The sequence below is a fragment of the Hyla sarda genome, chromosome 7 (assembly GCF_029499605.1).
Source record: "Hyla sarda isolate aHylSar1 chromosome 7, aHylSar1.hap1, whole genome shotgun sequence".
NCBI lineage: Eukaryota > Metazoa > Chordata > Amphibia > Anura > Hylidae > Hyla > Hyla sarda.
In genome coordinates this window covers 41,469,096-41,492,082 of record NC_079195.1, presented here as the reverse complement: position 1 = coordinate 41,492,082, position 22,987 = coordinate 41,469,096, and the positions used below count along the sequence as shown (strand labels likewise).

Here is a 22,987-nt window from a genome sequence, read left to right as displayed (position 1 = left end):
AATTGAGAATTGAAGAGACAATTTTAGAAGTTTTCATCTGTTTGGTCTAATCATTTTTTGAAATAGATACATATAATAGTTTCTGGATTAAGTATAATAATACTCAAATTCAGCATCTTTTTGTAAAGCAGTATTTTCCAAAGTGAATATGCTCTTCTGCACTTGTATTATCACATGTAGGATGCAGCCTATCAGCAGCCAGTCAACCCTGTGATGTCACAGCCCTATATAATTGGCAGCCATATTCCAGCTCGTCACTTAATCCTTTCACTGCAGAGAGATAGGACAGCGCTGTGTGTGTTACACAGACACGCTTTTTACAGCAGCGTTTCGCCTCATCATCACGTCAGCGTTCTGGTGGACAGAGCAGTGCATTTTTCACAGAAAATAATTTTTACTGCAGCCATTAACCCCCCAGTCACTCTTACAGCAGTGTGTTACTGAGAGGGGCAGAGAGCTTTGTGTGTTGCCTCATACATTTGAACAAGCTGGCTCAGCTTGAGAAACAGCAGAGGATGAAGAAAAAAAAATTCCGCGCAACTCTGTGTCTTTGTTCCACAACAAATGGTCTGCTGGTTATACTAGTCTGTAGATGGTATAATACCTAGCAGTCCATTCCTAATAGTCTTTGAGAGAGTGAAATTTTGGGCTTTAATACACAGCGACAGTGCACTGTTGTGTACTGCTGGTATTATGCAAAAATAAGTTTTTTAAGCGTACTGTAGCACATTTTTCTGCCCTCATCTAAGTAGTGTACTATTTTGTACCTGTTAATCTGTCAAGGGCCTAGATACTGTGAAAGGGCAGGCAAAAGTAATCACTGGCTGGTGTTTTACTCCAATACATTTTTTAAGTGTACTGTACCGCATTTTCTGCCCTCATTAGTGCATACCACATAAGTACAAGTAAGTAGTGTACTATTTTGTACCTTATAATCTGTCAAGGGCCTAGATACTGTGAAAGGACAGCCAAAAGTAATCACCGGCTGGTGTTTTACTTCACTACTTCTTTAATCACACTGTAGCACATTTCTCTGCCCACATAAGTGCATACCACATACCTACATCTAAGTAATGAACTATATTGTACCTGTTCATTTGTCAAGGGCCTAGATACTGTGAAAGGACAGGCAAAAGTACTCACCGGCTGATGTTGTACTCAAATACTTTTTTAAGCGTACTGTAGCACATTTTTCTGCCCTCATAAGTGCATACCAGATACCTACATCTAAATAGTGTACTATTTTGTACCTGTTAATCTGTCAAGGACCTAGATACTGTGAAAGGACAGCCAAAAGTACACACCTGCTGCTGTTCTAGACAAATACTGTTTTAAGTGTAGTGAAGCGTATTGTACGCCCTTCATATACGCACTAAGTATGTCAGGCAGATAAGTGCCAGGACGTGCACAGGGGAGTGGCAGAGGCCAAAATTCATCAGGCAGAGGTCGCAGCAGACTAGTGGTGAGTGGCAGCAGGAGTCGCAGCGAGAGGCCTGAGCTCCCGGTATCAGCTAGCAGTCGTGTCTCTACCAGCAACCCATCTGCCGTCATTGATTTTTTCATATGGTCATCCACGTCATCACAAGTGACATCTGACACCCCCAGTCAACAGTCGGTGGGTTCCTCAGACACAACCCTCAGTTGGCATGGCCTGGGAGCAGTCCCTGTCCTCCCATTGCCTTTGTCCTCTGCTGTTTCCTCCCCTAAAGAAGTATCTTATGCTGTGGGTTCAGCTCCACTATTTAGTGAGGACAATCTAATATAGGATAGTCAGCAGCTACTGCCACGCCAAGAAGTGGAGGAGACATCTGCCACTTCCTCTGCTAGGCGGGCAAGTAGTGATGACGAGAGTGACGTGGCAGACACTGTTGAGGAACCTGAGGAAGACATGAGTGACGTGCAAACACTTGTTGATGATGATGAAGCTGATCACAGTCGGGAGCCGGGTGCAGAAGGGGCTTCATCATCGTCAGGAGAAGAGGGTTGCAGGTTGCCCGTGAGGCAGTAGCTGAGCCAGTAAGGTGGTAGCATGGTTGGCAGTCAGCATGGCAGAAGTGGAAAGTCTGGAGCCAAACGTGCCCAGGGGGGACCACCTGCTTCGCGGCACCCTACCTTCCCGGGAGGTAGTGGAACAGGGGTTCCTGGAGACAGCGGCAGTAGCAGCCAGTTAGTGCGGACTGATGGTGGGAAAATCAGCTACTCTGCGGTGTGGCAGTTTTTCATCGAGCATCCGGAGGAGGTTAACATAGCCACATGCAAGATGTGTCGGCAGAAGGTGAAGCATGCCCAGGGTCCCAATGTTGGCACCACGGCCCTGCGCCAACATATGCAGCATCACCATAAAGCAGCCTGGGAGAACCGTGGCTCTGATGTAGTGGTCCAGTCTGCTGCATCACCCAGTAGCACGCTGTTCCCTCTTTCAGCCAGCCAAGGCTCCACCACCTCAACCGAAAGGAGCTGTGTGTCATACCCTTCTTCTGTCGTTCTAGATGCTCCTGCTCCTCCTACTTTTAGTAATTTATTGCACCAACAATCCATCGGCAAAGCCATGTCCAAGAGACAACAGTATGCGCCAACTCATCCAACAGTGCAGAAGCTTTATGTGCTCCTGTCCAAGTTGCTGGTGCTGCAGTCAAGTGGTGGACTCTGCACCTTTCAGAGAACTGATGGCTTGTGCCGAGCCAAGGTGGAGAGTGCCAAGCTGTCATTTCTTTACGAAGAAGGCAGTACCAGCCTTGCACAATTTTGTGGAAGAGAAGGTGGGCTAGTCCTTGAGCCTGTCAGTGTGTACCAACGTGCACGGCAGTGCCAAAGTGTGGAGCTGTAACTATGGTCAGGGACAATACATGTCCTTTACGGCCCACTGGGTGAATGTGGTTTCTGCACAGCCACAACCGCAACTTGGACAGGTCACGCCACTTCTTCCTCCACGCTGTCAGGCAATTGGTCCTGTGACAGTGTTCGACGCCGCCTCCTCATCCTCCACCATTTCCTCAGCCTCCCCTGGACAGACGTGTGTGCAGGGCATGGCGGTGTCACACTGTCCTTCACATGGTTTTCCTTGGTGAACAGAGTCACACAGGGGAGGAACTGCTAAAAGTAATTCGTAAAGAAATTGGAGCATGGCTTACTCCACAAAAACAGTAAATTGGAACCATGGTGACTGACAATGGGAAGAACATCTTGTCTGTGCTGCGACAAGGAAGGCTGAGCCATGCGCCCTGTTTGACACGTGTTCAATCTGGTTGTCAAGTGGTTCCTGAAGTGTTCCCCCATTTGCTAGACATCCTAACAATGGGAAGGAAACTTTGCATGCACTTAAGCCACTCGTACACTGCAAAGCACACCCTCCTTGAGCTGCAGCGTCAGAACGGTATCCCCCAACATAGTCTTATTTGCGACATTGCCACACATTGGAATTCCACCTTTCATATGTTGGACTAACTATACGAAAAGAGGAAAGCCATCACAGATTTCATGATGATCCAAGTGCATAGGGGGACTCCCCTGTGTAACTTCAATGTCAACCAGTGGCAGCTCATACGTGACACCTGCTGTTTGCTCAGGGCCTTTGAGGAATCCACATTAGTAGTCAGTGGACAGGATTACGGGATGAACGACGTCATTCCACTGCTTCATATCCTACAACACGTGTTGGAAACGATGGCTGGTCAGGGCAATGGAGACGTGGCGCCTACATGTCACAGCCACATGAGCCCTATGGGGGCTCAACTGGAGGAGTAAGAGGAGGGGGAGGGGCACAGTGGAGCACAGTTTATGTTTCACGAAATGGGCACTTTTTCTGGTCATCTGACAGGAAAGGAGGAGCAGGAGCAGCCAGAGGAGCTAGAGGGTTATGAGGAAGGTGAGACAGAGGACCCAGACACACCGTGGCAGTATGCAGTAGAGATGAACTCAGGGAGTCCCTCCAGTCACTTGCACAAATGGCATGATGCATACTCACTGGTTTGCGTAGTGACCGCCGAATTGTCACCATTCGTCAGCTAAATGACTTCTGGCTCTCCACCTTATTGGACCCTTGCTACCGCCACAAAATGGGGGCCTTTTTTACACCCACTGAGAGGGAGGACAAACCGACCTACTATAGAGGCATCCTACGTAGTCAGTTGGCCGATGTCTATCAGCGCCATCATCCATCCTCTCGCAGGTCTGACTCGGGGGGGCTCTCTGCGCTCACCTTCCACTGCCATGGCTGCTTGGGAGGGGTGGGGTGGCAGGAGCAGTACCAGCTCCATCAGCAGCAGCCTGAGTCTACAGTTGCTGATGAGTACCTCAACTCATCAGCAGCAGGTAGACCTGGAGCAGGACCTGAACCAGCAGGTGGTGGCATACCTTCACATGCCCATGCCAACACACCTTAAAGATCCGCTGGACTTCTGAGCAGCCAAACTTGATTTGTGGCTGCAAATAGCAGAGTTTACCCTGGAAAAGCTGTCCTGCCCGGCCAGTATTGTGCCATCAGAGGGGGTGTTTAGTGCGGCAGGGGCCATAGTCACCCCAAGGAGAACTCGTCTGTCCACGAAAAATGTGGAGAGACTGACCTTTGTGAAGATGAATCAGGCATGGATCAGCCAGGATTTCCACCCACCAATGCCTGATGCATCAGAGTAGATTGACCATGGTGCCACGCCAACACTTCACAAATATGGATAGTGCCAAACAGATTTAAGGCGCTGCTCCCCAATTACAAACAATCCTCCGCATCAGACACCTTTGTCACCGGGTACTGGTATTTCCACCCATCGCACCACTCTGTCACCGGGTCACTTCCGCCAACTCCTGGCTGTGCCATTCAGCCACTATAATGTCTCATCATATGCTGCCAACTCCAGGCTATGCCAATCAGCCACCATATGTTCTACTCATGCTGCCGCCAACTCCAGGCTGTGACATTCAGCCACTATATGTTCTACTCATGCTACTGCCAACTCCAGTATGTGCCATTCAGCCACTATATGTTCTACTCATGCTGCCACCAACTCCAGGCTGTGCCATTCAGCCACTATATGTTCTAATCATGTCGCCGCCAACTCCTGGCTGTGCCATTCAGTCACTATATTTTCTATTCATGCTGCCGCCAACTCAAGGCTGTACCATTCAGCTACTATATGTTCTCCTCATCTGCCGCCAACACCAGGCTGTGCCATTCAGCCACTATATGTTCTACTCATGCTGCTGCCAACTCCAGGCTGTGCCATTCAGCCACTAAATGGTTTACTGATACTGCTGGGCCTGGGACATTACCTAAAAATTTTAATGGTAGCACCAGCTACCATAAATCTTCAATTTACATATTCATATTTTAACCTGTTAAGGACCCATGACGTACCGGTACGTCATGAGTCCGCTCCCGTTCTATAACACGGGTTGCGTGCCCGTGGCTAATAGCGTGTGGCACTGATCGCGGTGCTATTAACCCTTTAGACACGGCGTTCAAAGTTGAACGCTGCGTCAAAATTGAAAGTAAATCATTGCCGGTTAGCTGTGAGACAGCAGAAGGGTCCCTTACCTTGCCTCCTGGTGTCCGATCGCCGAATGACTGCTCAGTGCCTGAGATCCAGGCATGAGCAGTCAAGCGGCAGAATCATTGATCAATGGTTTCCTATGAGAAACCATTGATCAATGTAAAAGATCAGAGTGTGCAGTGTTATAGCCCCCTATGGGAGCTAAAACATTGCAAAAAAAAAGTGAATAAAGATCATTTAACCCCTTTCCTAATAAAAGTTTGAATCACCCCCTTTTCCCATTTAAGAAAAAAACTGTAAAAAAAATAAATAAACATGTGGTATCGCCGTGTGCGTAAATGTCTGAATTATAAACATTTATCATTAATTAAACTGCACGGTCAATGGCGTATGCGCAAAAAAAATCCAAAGTCCAAAATAGTGTATTTTTGGTCACTTTTTATTTCATGAAGAAAAATCAATCAATTAATGATCAACAAGTCCTATCAATACAAAAATGGTACCGCTAAAAACCTCAGATCACGGCGCAAAGAATGAGCCCTCATACTGCCCCATATGTATGCGAAAATAAAAAAGTTATAGGGGTCAGAAGATGACAATTTTAAACGTATACATTTTCCTGCATGTAGTTATGATTTTTCCAGAAGTACGACAATATCAAACCTACATAAGTAGGGTATCATTTTAATTGTATGAACCTACAGAATAAAGGGAAGGTGTCAGTTTTACCCAAAAATGTACTGTGTAGAAACAGAAGCCCCCAAAATTTACAAAATTGTGTTTTTTTCAATTTTGTCTCACAATGATTTTTTTTTGTTTCGCCGTAGATTTTTGGGTAAAATGACTGATGTCATTACAAAGTAGAATTGGTGGCGCAAAGAATAAGCCATCATATGGATTTTAAGGTGCAAAATTGAAAGAGTTATGTTTTTTTTAAAGTAAGGAGGAAAAAACGAAAATGCAAAAACAGAAAAACCCCGGGTCCTTAAAGGGGTACTCCACCCCTAGACATCTTATCCGCTATCCAAAGGATAGGGGATAAGATGTCAGATCGCCGCGGTGCCGCTGCTGGGGATCCCCGGGATCCCTGATGCGGCACTGGGCTATCATTACAGCACAGAGCGAGCTCGCTCTGTGCGTAATGACGGGCGATACAGGGGACGGAGCCGCGTGACGTCATGGCTCCGCCCCTTGTGACATCACGGCCCATCCCCTTAATGCAAGTCTATTGTAGGGGGCGTGATGACCACCGCTCCCCCTCCCATAGACTTGTATTGAAAGGGGCGGGCCGTGACGTCACGAGGGGCAGAGCCGTGACGTAACGATGCTCCCGCCCCTGTATTGTGCGTCATTACGTGCAGAGCGAACTCGCTCTGTGCTGTAATGATAGCGCAGTGCCGCAGCGGGGATCCCGGGGCTCCCCAGCAGCGGCACCGCAGCGACCTGACATCTTATGCCCTATCCTTTGGATAGGGGATAAGATGTCTAGGGGTGGAGTACCCCTTTAAGGGGTTAATCTTAGGGTTTGTGAAGCCCTATTGTCTCCTCATCTGCCGCCAACTCCAACGCAGCCACGAGCTGCAGGCTATCATTCAGCCTTTATATAGTTTACTGATGCTACTGGGCCTGGGACATTACCCACAATTTTTTATGGTAGTACCATCTACCATAAATCTTAAACATAAATTTTAAAATTAATCTTTTAATCTTAGAGATTGTGAGGCCCTATGGTCTCCTCATGCTGCCGCGAGCTGCAGGCTGTGTCATTCAGCCACTATAGGGTTTACTGATGCTGCTGGGCCTGGGACATTACCTAAAAAATGTTATGGTAGCACTAGCTACCATAAATCTTCAATTTAAATGTAAAAATACATCTTTTAATCTTAGGGATTGTGAGACCCAATGGACTCCTCATGCTGCCATGAGCTGCAGGCTGTGTCATTCAGCCACTATGTCTCCACTTGCTGCCGCCATTTCCAGGCTGTGTCATTCTGCTAGATTATGGTCTCCTCATGCTGCTGCCACCTCTAGGCGCTGTCTTTGTGCTGCCAAGTGACTCCTTGTTAGTTTGGGTTTTGTGGTCATACAGCATTAGTTCAGAATAAACACCGGGACATTAAACTTGGGAATCTAATATAAATCTTACATTTAAATTTAAAAAAATGTATTTAATCTTTTCAAGACTGAGGTCCTGTGGTCGTCGCCGTCATATTACCAGTGGAATTATCACAAGAATCCAATGAAACAGCTTGGAACGATAACAATGAACCATAACTGATTAAATAAAACATTCACACTTTCACAGTCAGGGGGGCGCTGAGAGGCTGGGGCTAGAACAGGTGGTATCTGGCCTGGTGGAGGACCGCCAGCTCGATTTGAAGATACAAGTACGAGCATTTTCACTGCAGCTACTTCTAGCTTTATGTGCCCACTTATCCAATGGTACAGAAGCTGAATGTGCTCCAGTCCAAGTTGCTGGTACTGCAGTCCTTCCCTTTTCAAGAGTATGGGGGTGCGCTGAGAGGCAGGGGCTGGAAAAGGTGGTAGCTTGCCTTGCGGTGCACCGCCAGCTCGATGCTCACCAGAATGGGTAATAAATAAATTCAAATAAATTCAAATTAAATAAAAATTACATTAAATAAAAATCTGCTTGTCATACTGAATAAAAGTATTATTTCACTAACACATCCCACTCACTATGCATGTTAGGACAAAGCAAAGTGTTCTACACCTCTGTTGAGCCTCTCTGTAGGCCAGAAATAGCCGTTTTTAATAGTGATTCGCCGCAAATAAATTCAGAACCGAACCAAAGTTTTTCCGGAAAATTTGGCGAATCGGCCTAATTGAATTTTTCAAAAATTTGCTCATCTATAATAATAATAATAATAATAATAATAAACATACTATTAAAAGTGTGCAGCATTTTTTTGTTATGGATTGAAAGGCAGCAGATTTTGTTGCAGCAATTTATGCGACCATCATATTCATCCAAATAAAATGCAGATATCCATGTGCTTGATGTGCATCTGCTAAAAATTTTGTAATGTGAATCCACACTTATTAGGATTTTAAAGTATTAATCTTATTTAAAAAATTGTCTCTGCTTTGTGTGACACTGTCCTTCATCGAGCAAGTAACACTGGGTGGCACTGTTCAGTTATAGTCTATGAACAGATTCTTAGCACAACAGACATTATATACTGTTGCTACTGATAAGAAAATAAATCATTGGACAGATAAATAGAATAGATGATATCTGGCCAGGATAATGCGACACAAATCACAGTCTGCTTCATGTTTGCAAAATATGTATTAATTCACTTTTTTGTCAATACATTCTTATTGTTCCATTGTCTTTACCACTTGGTACCTTAGTGCATAAAATGGTATTATGTTGTTTTGAGCGTCATCCTGTGTTCTAACACATGGAGAATTTGTTTTAGTACGTTCCTATATCGTAATACACAAGGTTGCTTTACCTCCATATTGGGGACTCACAACCAGTCTGTGTGGTAATTACATGCTGCATCTAATTCAACTTTAGGTTAAGTTTCCACTTTTTTTTTCTGGCAGTTTTTGGAAAACTGCCAACTGCAGTTTTTGAACCAAAGCCAGAAGTGTATTAAAAAGGAATAGGTCATACAGTCGGGATCAAAAGTTTGTGCACCCCAGGTAAAAATGTGTATTAACGTGCATAAATTAGCCAAGGAAAGATGGAAAAATCTCCAAAAGGTATCAAATTACAGATTAGACATTCTTATAATATGTCAACAAAAGTTAGATTTTATTTCCATCATTTACACTTTCAAAATAACAGAAAACAAAAAAATGGCGTCTGCAAAAGTTTGGGCACCCTACAGAATTTATAGCATGCACTGCCCCCTTTGCAAAGCTGAGACCTGCCAGTGTCATGGATTGTTCTCAGTCATCATCTGGGAAGACCAGGTGATGTTAATCTCAAAGGTTTTAAATGCCCAGACTCATCGGACCTTGCCCCAACAATCAGCACCATGGGTTCTTCTAAGCAGTTGTCTAGAAATCTGAAAATAAAATACCGTATTTATCGGCGTATAACACGCACTTTTTAGGCTAAAATTTTTAGCCTAAAGTCTGTGTGCGTGTTATACGCCGATACACCCCCAGGAAAGGCAGGGGGAGAGAGGCCGTCGCTGCCCGCTTCTCTCCCCCTGCCTTTCCTGGGGTCTAGAGCGCTGCTGTCGGCCCTTTTCACCCCCTGGTTATCGGCGCCGCTGCCCGTTCTGTCCCCCTGACTATCGTGCCGGCGCCGATAGCCAGGGAGAGAGAAGCGGCGCCGACAGCCAGGGGGAGAGAAGGGGCAGCGGCACCCATTGCCGGCGCCGCTGCCCCGCTGCCTCCCCCCATCCCCGGTGGCATAATTACCTGAGTCGGGTCCACGCTGCTCCAGGCCTCCGTCGTGCGTCCCCGGCGTCGTTGCTATGCGCTGAACGGTGCGGCGCATGACGTCAGAGCGCCGCGCCGTGCATAGCAACGACGCTGGGGACGCACGACGGAGGCCTGGAGCAGCGCGGACCCGACTCAGGTAATTATGCCACCGGGGATGGGGGGAGGCAACGGGGCAGCGGCGCCGGCAATGGGTGCCGCTGCCCCTTCTCTCCCCCTGGCTGTCGGCGCCGCTTCTCTCCCCCTGGCTATCGGCGCCGGCACCGATAGTCAGGGGGACAGAACGGGCAGTGGCGCCGATAACCAGGGGGTGAAAAGGGCCGACAGCAGCGCTCTAGACCCCAGGAAAGGCAGGGGAGAGAAGTGGGCAGCGACGGCCTCTCTCCCCCTGCCTATCCTGGGGGTATATCGGGGTATACACGCGCACACACGCACCCTCATTTTATCATGGATATTTGGGTAAAAAACTTTTTTTACCCAAATATCCTTGGTAAAATGAGGGTGCGTGTTATAGGCCGGTGCGTGGTATACCCCGATAAATACGGTAGTTGAAAATAGTTGACGCTCACAAAGCTGGAGAAGGCTATAAGAAGATAGCAAAACGTTTTCAGATGTCAATATCCTCTGTTCGGAATGTAATTAAGAAATGGCAGTCATCAGGAACAGTGGAAGTTAAAGCAAGATCTGGTAGACCAAGAAAAATATCAGACAGAACAGCACGCAGGATTGTGAGAAAACAATTCAAAACCCACGTTTGACTGCACAATCCCTCCAGAAAGATCTGGCAGACACTGGAGTTGTCCATGCACTATTTCTGCCGTTACCATCGCCCATCACAAAATAACGGCCGTTATTAATAACGGGCGATAACGGGTTAAAACGGCTATTAGAAAAATTCTATAGATTATAATGGGATTTTCTAATGGCCAATTTTCAAGATTTTTATGACGGGCGTTTATAACGGAAGTATTTTTATAGTGTGAAAGCAGCCTTAACCAGCATTAGAAAAAAAAAGAGAGATGATTTCTTAATCGAAGTATCACATGCTCTGTTACATGATGTTGCTATGAATACTCCTGTTCTTAAAAGGCCCATGAGTCTGTAACACCACTAAGTATGTAACAAGAAAACCAAGGAGCCTCCAAACAGCAAAAAGACAAAGTTGTAGAGAAGTGTCGATCAGGGTTGGGTTAGAATAATCAAAACTTTAAAATACCATGAAGCACCATTATGACAAAATGAAAAGTATATGGCAAAACCACAAACCAGACAAAACTCACAGAGTGGGCAATGAGGACATCAACCAGAGAGTCATATCTATTCTATTGCTTTGCAGGCATTAAGTACCGTTCTAGACAGACCCTTATTCCTTTTATTTAAAAAAAAATCTATAATGTTAGATATTGTTCCACAGGACTCAGGCTTAGCATATGCGGAACCAATTATTAAAAAGGGGTCAAAAAGGAATCCTGGGAACAATAAGGCTGGGTTCACATATGTCCGGCGTCCGGCACAGTTTCACTCCGGCAAGCACCGGAGGGAAACTGATGCTAGAACTGATCCCATTCATTTGGATGCGACAGTTCACAATCATCCAGCGTCGCAACTTTTTCGCCGGATGGTTGGAGACGCCGGAACGCACCATTGCTCAGAAACAATGGACGCTGGATGCCATACAACTCATGTTGTCATCAGTTGTGGCATCAGTTGCATCGAGATTTAGGCTGAGTTCACCTATGCCAGATGCCGGACATATGTTAACCCAGCCTATACCTTTAAGTTTAACATCTGTTGTGGGTAAAATCTTTGGGGGTTTTCTAAGAGATGCTATTCTGGAGTATCTCAATGAAAATAACCTTCTAAAGCAGCATGATTGGTCCTGTCTGACTAATCTGATCAGCTTCTATGAGGAGGTCAGTTATAGATTGAACCAGGATGAAGCTGTGGATGTTGTATATCTGGACTTTTCTAAGGCATTTGATACCGTGCCACACATAAGGTTAGTACTTAAAATAAGGATGCTGGGACTTTATGTAAATGGACAGTAATTGGCTTAGTCAAATAAACTTACTCTGGTTGTGTGACAGTTACAAGTGGGGACCACAGGTGGCAGAACTGGGTCCACTTCTCTTCAATATGAAGTATTTTTTTAATTACTTTGTTTAGGGACTACAGAGTAGAATTTCAATATTTGCAGACAATACTAAACTGGGTAAGGTGATCACCACAGAGGAGGATAACATAATATTACAGAGGGATCTGGGGAAGATGGACGCTTGGGCACAGACACAGCAAATTAAGTTTAATGTGGATAAATGTAAGGTTATGCACTTGAGCCGTAAAAACAAAATGTACAATTATGTGCTAAAAAATAAGACATTGGGTAAATCTACTACATTAAATGACTAGGGGGTACTGGTGGACAATAAGGTCAACTTTAGTGATCAGTACCAGGCAGCTGTTGCCAAGGCCAACAACCCACAAATAAAAATGTAATAAAAGTTATTTAATACATTATATTTACCCCAAAATAGTGCCATTAAAAGTTATAACTCGTCACTCAAAAAACACTCAATAATATGACTATGTTGATGCAAAGTTACAAAATGGTTTCTGCATTGTGTAGATAAAAAAAAAAAAAAAAAGCTGTGTCTAAACTAGGCCATGTCTTTATAACCAATTGCTTAAATCGAATTGCCTATAGTCCAGGGATCCTGCTGTAAAACATATCTCTGAATGCTGTTAAAAACAATTGTAGCAATTGTAGGTACATTAACCCTTTCCCGCAAATGTTGATTGCGGCATCTAAAAGCGGTTAATTCCGTTCCCAGTTAGCTTAGTGGGCTGATCGGGACTGCCGTGGTGAGATGACGGGGGGAGGTCTCTTACCTTCCTCTCTGCCATCCGATAACACTGATCAATGCTCTCCTATGGAGAAGCATTGATCAGTGTATGCAATCTAAAGATTGCATGTTATAGTCCCCTGTGGGGACAAAAAAAGTGTAAAAAAAAATTTATAAAAAAAAAGTTAATAAATCTGCATTAACCCCTTCACTGATAAAAGTTTAAATCACCCCCCTTTTCCCATTTTTCTAATAAAAAATGCAAAAAAAAAAGCAAACAAAAAAATTAAACATGTGTGCTATTGTGGCAAATAAAACGTGATTAAAAGGTGCCATCAGAATTAAAAAAAGGTCCCAATATGATCAGATCAGATCATGGAGCAAAAAATTAGCCCTCAAACATCCCTATATATAGAAAAATAAAAAAAAGTTATAGGGGTCTGAAATGGACAGTTTTAAACATAGTCATTTTGGTGCATGTAGTTATAATTTTTTAAAGTAGTAAAATAAAATAAAACCTACATAAATTACCGTATCTTTCACCATATAAGACGCTCCGGCATATAAGACGCACCCAATTTTAAAGGATGAAAATCTAGAAAAAAAAGCTTCTGAACCTTCAACCTGCGGACCTCCAGATGTTGGAAAACTACAACTCCCATGTCAGGAGTTGTAGTTTTGCAACCTCTGGAGGTCCGCAGGTTGAAGACCACTGGTATAGGAGGTAATACTCACGTGTCCCCGCCGCTTTGGACCCGTCACTGCTGCCCTGGACGTCGCCCTCCATCGCTGTCGCCGCGTCCCTAGGGTGTCCCTGTCGCTCCGGAACATCTCTGCTGCTGGGTATCCTCGCTCTCCGTCGCCGCCATCACGTCGCTACGCACGCCGCTCCTATTGGATGACGGGACGGCATGCGCAACGACGTGATGACGACGAAGGAGAGCGCCGGCCATGCAGGGGTTCCTGGCATGGAGCAGACACCGAGGAGGCCGGTAAGGTCCGGTGTCCTGTAAGCTGTTCGGGACACCACGATTTCACTGCGGCGGTCCCGAACAGCCCGACTGAGCAGCCGGATTAGTGTCACTTTTGCTTCAGATGCGGCGGTCAGCTTTGATCGCCACGTCTGAAGGGTTAATACAGGGCATCACCGCGATCGGTGATGTCCTGTATTTGCCGCGGGTCCCAGCCGTTGATGGCCGCAGGGACAGCCGCGATAGGACAGGTTTTAATGTGTATTTGCCATATAAGACGCACCAACTTTTCCCCCCCCAGTTTTGGGGAAGAAAAAGTGCGTCTTATACGGCGAAAAATACGGTAGGTATCCTTGTAACTGTATGGACCTACAGAATAAAGAAAAGGTGTTGCGTAAAATCGGAAGCCCCCAAGTTTACAAAAGGGCGTTTTTTTTTTAAAAATTTTGCCCCACAAATATTTTTTTCTGGTTTCGCCGGAGATTTTGTGGTGAAATGATGAGTTTTAGAAGGTGAGGAGGAAAAAACTAAAGTGCAAAAATGAAAAATGGCCCGAGAGGGAAGGGGTTAAAGAGACTGAGGCGATCACATAAGTGATGTGGCCCCTTTAAACAGCTAATCTATCTGTTTTTGTAGCATTTTCATACTTTGTATTTGGTGACTACTATAACTCAGCTATTTCCCAAATTTTCCCTCCCAATGCAATGTTCTCCTCATGCTTCACCCTGTTCCTTTTTGTTTATCTCTGCCTTGTTTATAACATGTGCACTTATATAGTAAATAGGAAAGTGGAAAAATCTCCCGCACATATTTTCTCAATATTGTAGTTTACAGCTCGAGAGTATGAACTATGACTGCTTCGTGTTTGTCTTTGTTGCTTATAAATAAACTCCTAATATAATTACAGGGGTCCTAAACTTATTTCAAAATAAATGTAGAACTATTCAGATGTGGCAGAAAATTTACAGTGTGGATGAGTTGCCATGGATTTTGCTGAGGATTTTATTGCAAAGGGTAAAATCTTTGAAAAAATCCACAAAGGGTCTGCAACATCTAGAATGCTAAGGCTAAGTGTAATGCTGAGCGCTCCGGGCCCCGCTTCCCCTCCCGGCGCTCGCGGCATCACTTCCTTGCTTGCAGCGCCCCTGGTCAGCGAGTCTGACCGGGAGCGCTGCTCTGTGTCCCTCGGCGGGGATGCGATCCCCGTGGCGGGACGTGCCCGCCCGCGGGTCGCATCCCGTGTCACTCACCGGCCCCGTCCTTCTGCTAAGTCCCGGCGCGTGCGGCCCCGCTCTCTAGGGCGCGCGCGCCGGGACTCTCAGATTTAAAGGGCCAGTGCACCATTAATTGGTGCCTGGCCAGTTAGTTCCTAACACTCCCTACACTATATAAACCCACTTCCCCTTCCTGTCCCTGCCTGATCTTGTTGCCTTGTGCCCTGAGAAAGCGTTTCTGTGTGTTCCATTGCCTGTGTATCCAGACCCTTACCGTTGCCCCTGACTACGAACCATTGCTGCCTGCCCAGACCTTCTGCTACGACCGACCTTGCTCTTGCCTTGTCCTTGTGTACCGCACCTGTCTCAGCTGTCAGTGAGGTTGAGTCGCTATCGGGTGGAACGACCTGGGGGTTACCTGCCGCTGCAAGTCCATCCCGCTTTGCGGCGGGCTCTGGTGAAATCCAGTAACCCCTTAGATTCCGTTCCCCTGGTACGGCCCACGCCATCACCTCACTGACACAGAGGATCCACCACCCGTGTCCTCTGCGCATACCAGTCCGGATCCTGACACTAAGTTTCCACAATTTTTTTTTTCTGGAAGTTTTTAGAATACAGTCACTGCACTTTTTGAGCCGAAGTCTTAAGTGGATCCATAAGGGAGGAGAAGTGTAAGTCCTTCCTTTATATGTCCTATTCCTTTTGAATAAACTTCTGGCTTTGGCTCAAAAACTGCAGTGGCAGTTTTCCAAAAACTGCCAGAGAAAGTAGAAATTTAGCCTTACTCACAGCTTGGATTTGAAAGTCTAAAGCAATGTTTTCCAACCAGGGAGCCTCCAGCTGTTGCCAGACTACAACTTCCAGCATGCCTGGACAGCCTAAGAGAGAAAGAATGGTGTAAATATTTTAACCGGTGCAGAGGTTACTGTGCAGGGAGAGGGGCTTTGTCTATCACCTGTTGTCGCCTGCACCCTTTGTCATAAACCTTCACCTTTGACTGTTGAGAAGTGATCTCTACAGAAGTTAACTCTAAGGTATCATCCTATTGTGAGGCTCAATGACCAGAGTCAGAAGTGAAATATTTTATGATTTTTCTTTTTTTATTAAAAACAAGCAAAATTTTAAGAAATCCCATTTAACATAAAAACTTGGTTTAAAGTGTCATATCACAGAAAAAAAAATGATGCTTCTATATGTTATTCCCTAGGTTATGCAAATCCTTTTTTCTGCTGCGCACTCATTCTGACATCTACTGCTCAGGAAGGGGACCCCCCCCTTACTCACCGTGTATTTACTTTCTCCCTGAGTTTGCTGTGCTGTGCTGGGTCTCTTCATCCAATCCCTGCAGACTGCTTTTTAACCCCCTCCTCTCTGTTTTCATTATGCAGTCTGATAAACAGGACAGGAATGGGCACAGAGGAGTTCTAGTCCCACCTTCACTTCCTAGACTTTGTCCCTGATTGTGCTTCAGTTGGGACAAAGATGATGCTGCAGCCGGACATGATTATGTTCTGCATGGTATGGAGACCCCTAGTGGTCTTTTTAAAAGCCATAATTTCTATAAAAGGAGGTAAAATGTTTTTATGAAGTATATTAGAAAGGTTAATGTTTTGCCAAGATGCACAACATATAAAAAGTAAACAATAAAAAGTTAAACAATAAGTAATTTTACTTAATAATAGTTCATTATTTTTTTGTAAGAAAAAATAATGAAAAAACATATTTTTTACAGCTACAAATACGACTTAAAATACTCAGTGGGAACATGACCTTAAAATTACCTCCTCTACAGTTACAGTAACACTAGATACACTTCTCATCAGTTACTTCTTACAGATCTCAAGCAGAGTTGAAGTTAATTAAAGTGACTGCTTCCCATTTGTGTACATTCTTTATATTAGCTTTGCATTACTGGATTGTTGTTTTGGGTAGAGAGAATGAGTGAGAGGTGGACATGGATTTTCTTTGATGTCTCGGCCCTCATGTCATGTCAGGGATACCACTCGCAGTGAACAAAATTAATGTTAGTGAGTGAAATCTGTGATAGATTTGCGGGCAATATGACCAGCCCAAACATGCAAACTTGATCTGGAAATCATGGCAACTCAAATAACCAAGAAGACATCATGACCACGGCCGCTTGAAATTGGGGTGCGGGGCCGGAGATCACGGGGGGTCCCAGCAGCATGGCTTCAGAAAAAAGGGCTGGCACAGGGGTGGGCCTTAAAGCGAAACTATCATCAGTTTCACCAACACTTTTTGGTACAGTTGTGTAGTGCGGGTGAAACTGATGATAACGATACTTACCTGCTCTCGATCTGTAGTCCTGTTGGCGCGTTGTATTCCTCGTTTGGATGGTAGACATGGAGCACCCTCATGTCACCGCTACTGCTTCCCCAAACCTGCTCTCAACGGCGCTGAGTGAAGAAGCAGCTGCGGTGATGTCAGGGTGCTCCTGAAGCCCTGCTCGCGCACCAAGCCTGCTTTTTGACACAGACTAAAAGATCGTGGAAGACCACAATTTTCAGTCCGTATCAAAAGTTGGATACCCTGAGAAAATAACCCTATCGTAGTCACTGGCTGACTACGATCGGGTCCTCAGCCCCATATAAGTTAATGGCTCCGTACTTGTCCATACACAGATATGATTGCAGCCAATTTGAGCTTCTGAAATCGTATCTGTGCATCGGAGGTTCAAATGGTGATGTGAACCCAGCCTAAGCTAGACCAGGTTTGCCAGACTCAGCTTGCTCATCTCTAGTCTCTAACAAAGTCCTTTAAATATACAGCAATGCCCATTACAATAATCAACACCATACAGGAAACACTTATCAAGTGTAACATAAAAAAAGGATCTTCAACTTACAACTTGATAAATGTACACATTTTATAGTTATTATTGAAATGGAGATACCCATTATGCATTAGTTTATTTTACTTTTTTAATTAACATCTGCATTAACTTTGTATCCTCTAGTTGTGTTTGTGCAGCTTTTGTCTGGGTACTCCAGTTTCCTCCCACAGGGTGTCTGTGTGAGATAGGGAATTTAGATTGTGAACCCCACTAGGGACAGGGACTGATGTGAGTGATGACAATCTCTGCAAAGCTTTGCAGAACATATATATTGGCATTATATTCGTTACAGGAAATAAGTAAATTAATACCAGGGTAATACAAGAGTTCAGTTGGATCCAGGAATAAGACCATGGAGAGCATGATACATTGAATTCTCGTTATGATCCTGTATTTAGTTGCATATGAGCTTGGAAACTCTGTCTATAAAATAATTTCTTTGAATTCGCCACCCTGGACCTTTAGAGAAACATAGTTTTGTATTTTTTGAATAGTTTTTATTATATTTATTTTTGTATTTTTTTGTCTTCTTACAGATATAGTACGCAGTGATTTCTCTTATGACAAACAGAAAGGATGCAAAATAGCTCAGCATCCAGACACCATGCTGGAACTGCAGAGGGAGAAGGCGGCTCAAATGCATTTAGTTTTGCTAAAAGAGCAATTTTCCAACACGTATATTAACCTGACATTAACAGGTAAGAATTCAAGATCAGCTTAAAGCTTGGACCCACATAAAATATATCTTTCCACTGCATTCTGTGTATCTTATGCTTTACTTCATTTGGGAACTCCATCATTTTAGTACTGTTGCCTGTTTTTAAAGCTTCTGTCCTGTGGTGAAAGTTTGTTTTGTAGTCAGAACATCTCCATTACATAATCAGTCACATGTCCTGACTTGAGGTCGAAGCACATTCCTTGTCGAGGTCATGGCTTTTATGTTAATATTAACTATAGATTACCAATGTAATAACCCAGGAGGAGAACCAGCCATCAGCATCCTATACCCTGAGCTGGTTCCCTGGCAGTATGTTGACATCTTGTGGCCTACATCGCTATCTTTGCCGTTTTTCTATTGCCATCTGTAACTTTCTTAGATACAAAACTTTAATCTAGGGGATCCAGGAGTAAAAGGCCATCTCTAAGGAAGCAGAAAGCATATAACAGTTAAGGTTAAATGGTAACTCTCATTAAAAAATGTTTTGCTATTGCACTCCTTATGGTAAATGAGAAATATTTCTAATATACGTTGTTTAAAAAAAATTAAGTTTTCTATGTTTTATTAGGGCTTAAAAAAGCTGAAGAGCACATTTTCCCCCATCTCATACACAGACTTTGGACCGAAGTCCAAACACAGAAAGTGCAGCCTGGAGTGCTGAGGGGGGTGTGTCCAACCAACAGCATATGGCAGTTAAGTGTGAGAGGAGCTATGATTGGATGAGGCTGGACACACTCCCCTCAGCGCTCCAGGCTGCACTTTTTGTGTTTGAACTTTGGTCCAAAGTCTGTGTATTAGATGAGGGAAAATGTGCTCTTGAGCTTTTTTTAAGCACAAATAAAACATAGAAAACTTCATTTTTTTAACCAAAGTATATTAGCAATATTTTTTATTTACTATAAGGAGTGCAATAGCAAAAATTTGTTTTAATGAGAGTGACCATTTAAGCAAACCTGCAGTGAGACGTGTCCACTTTTATCTGGAACAGTTACATGTAGGATTTGGTTCATGAAATGCAGTTAACCCAAAGTTACCTAAAGAGTGATATATTCTACTTTATCATAGTGGTAAATTACATATTCTACTTTATCATAGTGGTAAATGTTTGTTAATATTTGACATATTCTACTTTATCATAGATGTAAATGTTTGTAAATACTTGCAAAAATGCTTGCAAAAATTCAAAAATTTCATGAAAAATTTAAAAATTTAGCATTTTTCTAACTTTGAAGCTCTCTGCTTGTGAGGAAAATAGACATACCAAATACATTATAAATTGATTCACATATACAATTGTCTTCATATTAGAAATACCCCATAAATGACCCCATTATAAAAACTGCACCCATCAAAGTATACAAAATGATATTCAGAATGTTTGCTAACCCTTTAGGTGTTTCACAGGAATAGCAGCAAATTGAAAGAAAAAATTCAAAATCTCCATTTTTTACACTAACATGTTCTTGTAGACCCAATTTTTGAATTTTTACAAGGGGTGAAAGGAGAAAATGCCCCCCAAAATGTGTAACCCAATTTCTCTTGAGTAAGGAAATACCTCATATGTGAACGTAAAGTGCTATGTGGGTGAACTAGAGGGCTCAGAAGTGAAGGAGTGACAATGGGATTTTGGAGAGTGAATTTTGCTGAAATGGTTTTAGGGGTCATGTCGCATTTAGGAAGTCCCTGTGGTGCCTGAACAGCAGAAAAAACAAAACAAAACGCATGGCACACTATTTTGTAATCTACACTCCTCAAGGCACGTAAGAAGGGATACAGTGAGCCTTAACACCCCACAGGTGTTAGACAACTTTTAGTAAAATTCAGATGTGTAAAGGAAAAAACATTTTTTTTCACTAAAATGTAGTTTTTCCCCAAATTTACCATTTTTACAAAAGGTAATAGGAGAAAATGCCCCCCAAAATTTTTAACCCCATTTCTTATGGAGTATGGAAATACCCCATATGTGGACGTCAAGTGCTCTGCGGGGAACTACAATGCTCAGAAGAGAAGGAGCCACATTTGACCTTTTGAAAGCAGATTTTGCGGAAATGGTTTTTGAGGGGCACGTCACATTTAGGAAGCCTCTGTGGTGCCATAACAGCAAAAAAAAAAAAAAAAAAAACACATGGCATACTATTTTGAAAACTACACCCCTCAAGGCATGTAGCAAGGGTTACAGTGAGCCTTAACACTCCACATGTGTTTGACAACTTTATGTTAAAGTCGGATGTGTAAATTTAAAATAAATTTTTTCACTAAAATGCAGTTTTTCCCCCAAATTTACTTTCTTTACAAGAGGTTATAAGAGAAAATGGCCCCCCAAAATGTGTAACTCCATTTCTTCTGATATGGAAATACCCCATCTGTGGTCGTCAAGTGCTCTGCGGGTGAACTACAATGCTCAGAAGAAAAGGAGCTTTTGGAGAGATAATTTGTTTGGAATGGAAGTCGGAGGCCATGTGTGTTCACAAAGCCCCCCTGGCTCCAGAACAGTGGACCCCCCACATGTTACCCCATTTTGGAAACTACACCCCTCACAGAATTTAATAAGAGGTCCAGTGAGCATTTACACCCTACTGGTGTTTGACAGATTTTTGGAACAGTGGGCTGTTCAAATGAAAAATTACATTTTTCATTTTCATGGACCACTGTTCCAAAAATCTGTCAGACACCTGTGGGGTGTAAATGCTCACTGCACCCCTTATTACATTCTATGAGGGGTGCAATTCCAAAACAGGGTCACATGTGGGGGGGGGGGGGATTCCACCGTTCTGGCACTACGGGTGCTTTGTTAACGCACATGGCCTTCAATTACAGCCAACTTCTCTTCTGAGCCCTGTAGTTTGCCCGCAGAGCACTTTACATCCACATATGGGGTATTTATATACTCCGAAGAAATGGTGTTAAAATTTTTGGGGGCTTTTTTCCTATTACCCCTTGTGAAAATGAAAAATTTGACATAACACCAGCATGTTAGTGAAAAACGATTTTTTTTTCATTTTTATGAACATTCTTCAACCACCTGTGGGGTGTTAAGGCTCACAATACCCCTTGTTACATTCCTTAAGGGGTGTAGTTTCCAAAATGGGGTCACAAAATGGGGTTACAAAATGGGTTTTTTTTTTTTTTTTTTTTGCGTTCATGTCAGAACCGCTGTAATGATCAGCTACCTCAAATGTACATGGCGCTCTCACTCCTGAGCTTTGTTTTGCACCCGCAGAGCATTTTACGTCCACATATGGAGAAATTGCGCTACAAATTTTGGGGTCTTTTTTTCCTTATACCTTTTGTGCAAATAAAAAGTATGGGGCAACACCAGCAAGTTACTGTAAAAAATAAAAATGTTTTACAATAATATGTTGGAGTCGACCCAAACTTTACCTTTTCATAAGGGGTAAAAGGAGAAAAAGCCCCCCAAAATTTGTTAGGCAATTTCTCCGGAGTACGAAATACCCCATATGTGGCCCTAAACTGTTGCCTTGAAATACGACAGGGCTCTGAAGTAAGAGAGCACCATTCGTATTTGAAGCCTAAATTAGGGATTTGCATAGGGATGGACATAAGGGTATTCTATGCCAGTGATTCCCAAACAGGGTGGCTCCAGCTGTTGCAAAACTCCCAGCATGCCTGGACAGTCAATGGCTGTCCTGCAATACTGGGAGTTGTTGTTTTGCAACAGCTGGAGGCTCCGTTTTGCTGTTCCTGATGTTTTTCATTTTTATTGGGGCGGGGGGGGGGGGGGGGGACGGACGGACGGACCGTGTAGGGGTATGTGTATATGTGGTGTTTTACTCTTTATTTTGTGTTAGTGTAGTGTAGTGTTTTTAGGGTACATTCACACGGGCGGGGGTTCACAGTGAGTTTCCCGCTAGGAATTTGACCGGGCATGCTGGAACTTGTATTTTTTAGCGATTGCACTGATGTCCGCCATTAACCCCTTAGATGCAGTGATCAATACAGATCACAGCGTCTGCGGCAGTTTGGAACTTTAAATGGCTGATCTGATCACCCGCAGGGATATAATAAATAAATAAATAAATTTAAAAAAAGTGAAATAAAAATGTGAAAAGGTCCTCCCCTAATAAAGATTTAAATCACCCCTTTTCCCCAATTTTAATCAAAAAAGCATAACATTTTTTAAATAATAAACATATTTGGTATCGCCGCATGCATAAATGTCCGAACTATAAAAATATAATGTTAATGATTCTGTACGGGGAATGGCGTAAATGTAAATAAAAATTCCCCAATTTTTGCTTTTTGGTCACATCACATTGCAAAAAAATTCATAAAAAGCAATCAAAAAGTCACATTTATGCAAACGTAGTTCTTAAAAAAACTACAGATCATGGCGCAAAAAAATGTGCCCTCACACATTCCCATATACGGAAAAATGAGAAAGTTAGAGTTGGTCAAAAAAGAACAATTTAAAAGATACTGATTTTATTTTAAAAAAGTTTGAGATTTTTTAAAAGCTGT

General features: G+C 43.6%; 1 protein-coding gene across 1 annotated transcript in view; it reads left to right on the top strand.

Annotated features, from left to right (window-relative positions):
- Positions 1-22,987, top strand: part of HPSE2 (heparanase 2 (inactive)) — a gene marked incomplete at its 5' end in the record, with an annotated part of 527,684 nt that overhangs the window by 138,649 nt on the left and 366,048 nt on the right. The window contains one exon of the mRNA XM_056531885.1: positions 18,327-18,488. Coding sequence (XP_056387860.1) covers positions 18,327-18,488 — 162 coding nt within the window. The remainder of the gene's footprint in view (positions 1-18,326; positions 18,489-22,987) is intronic.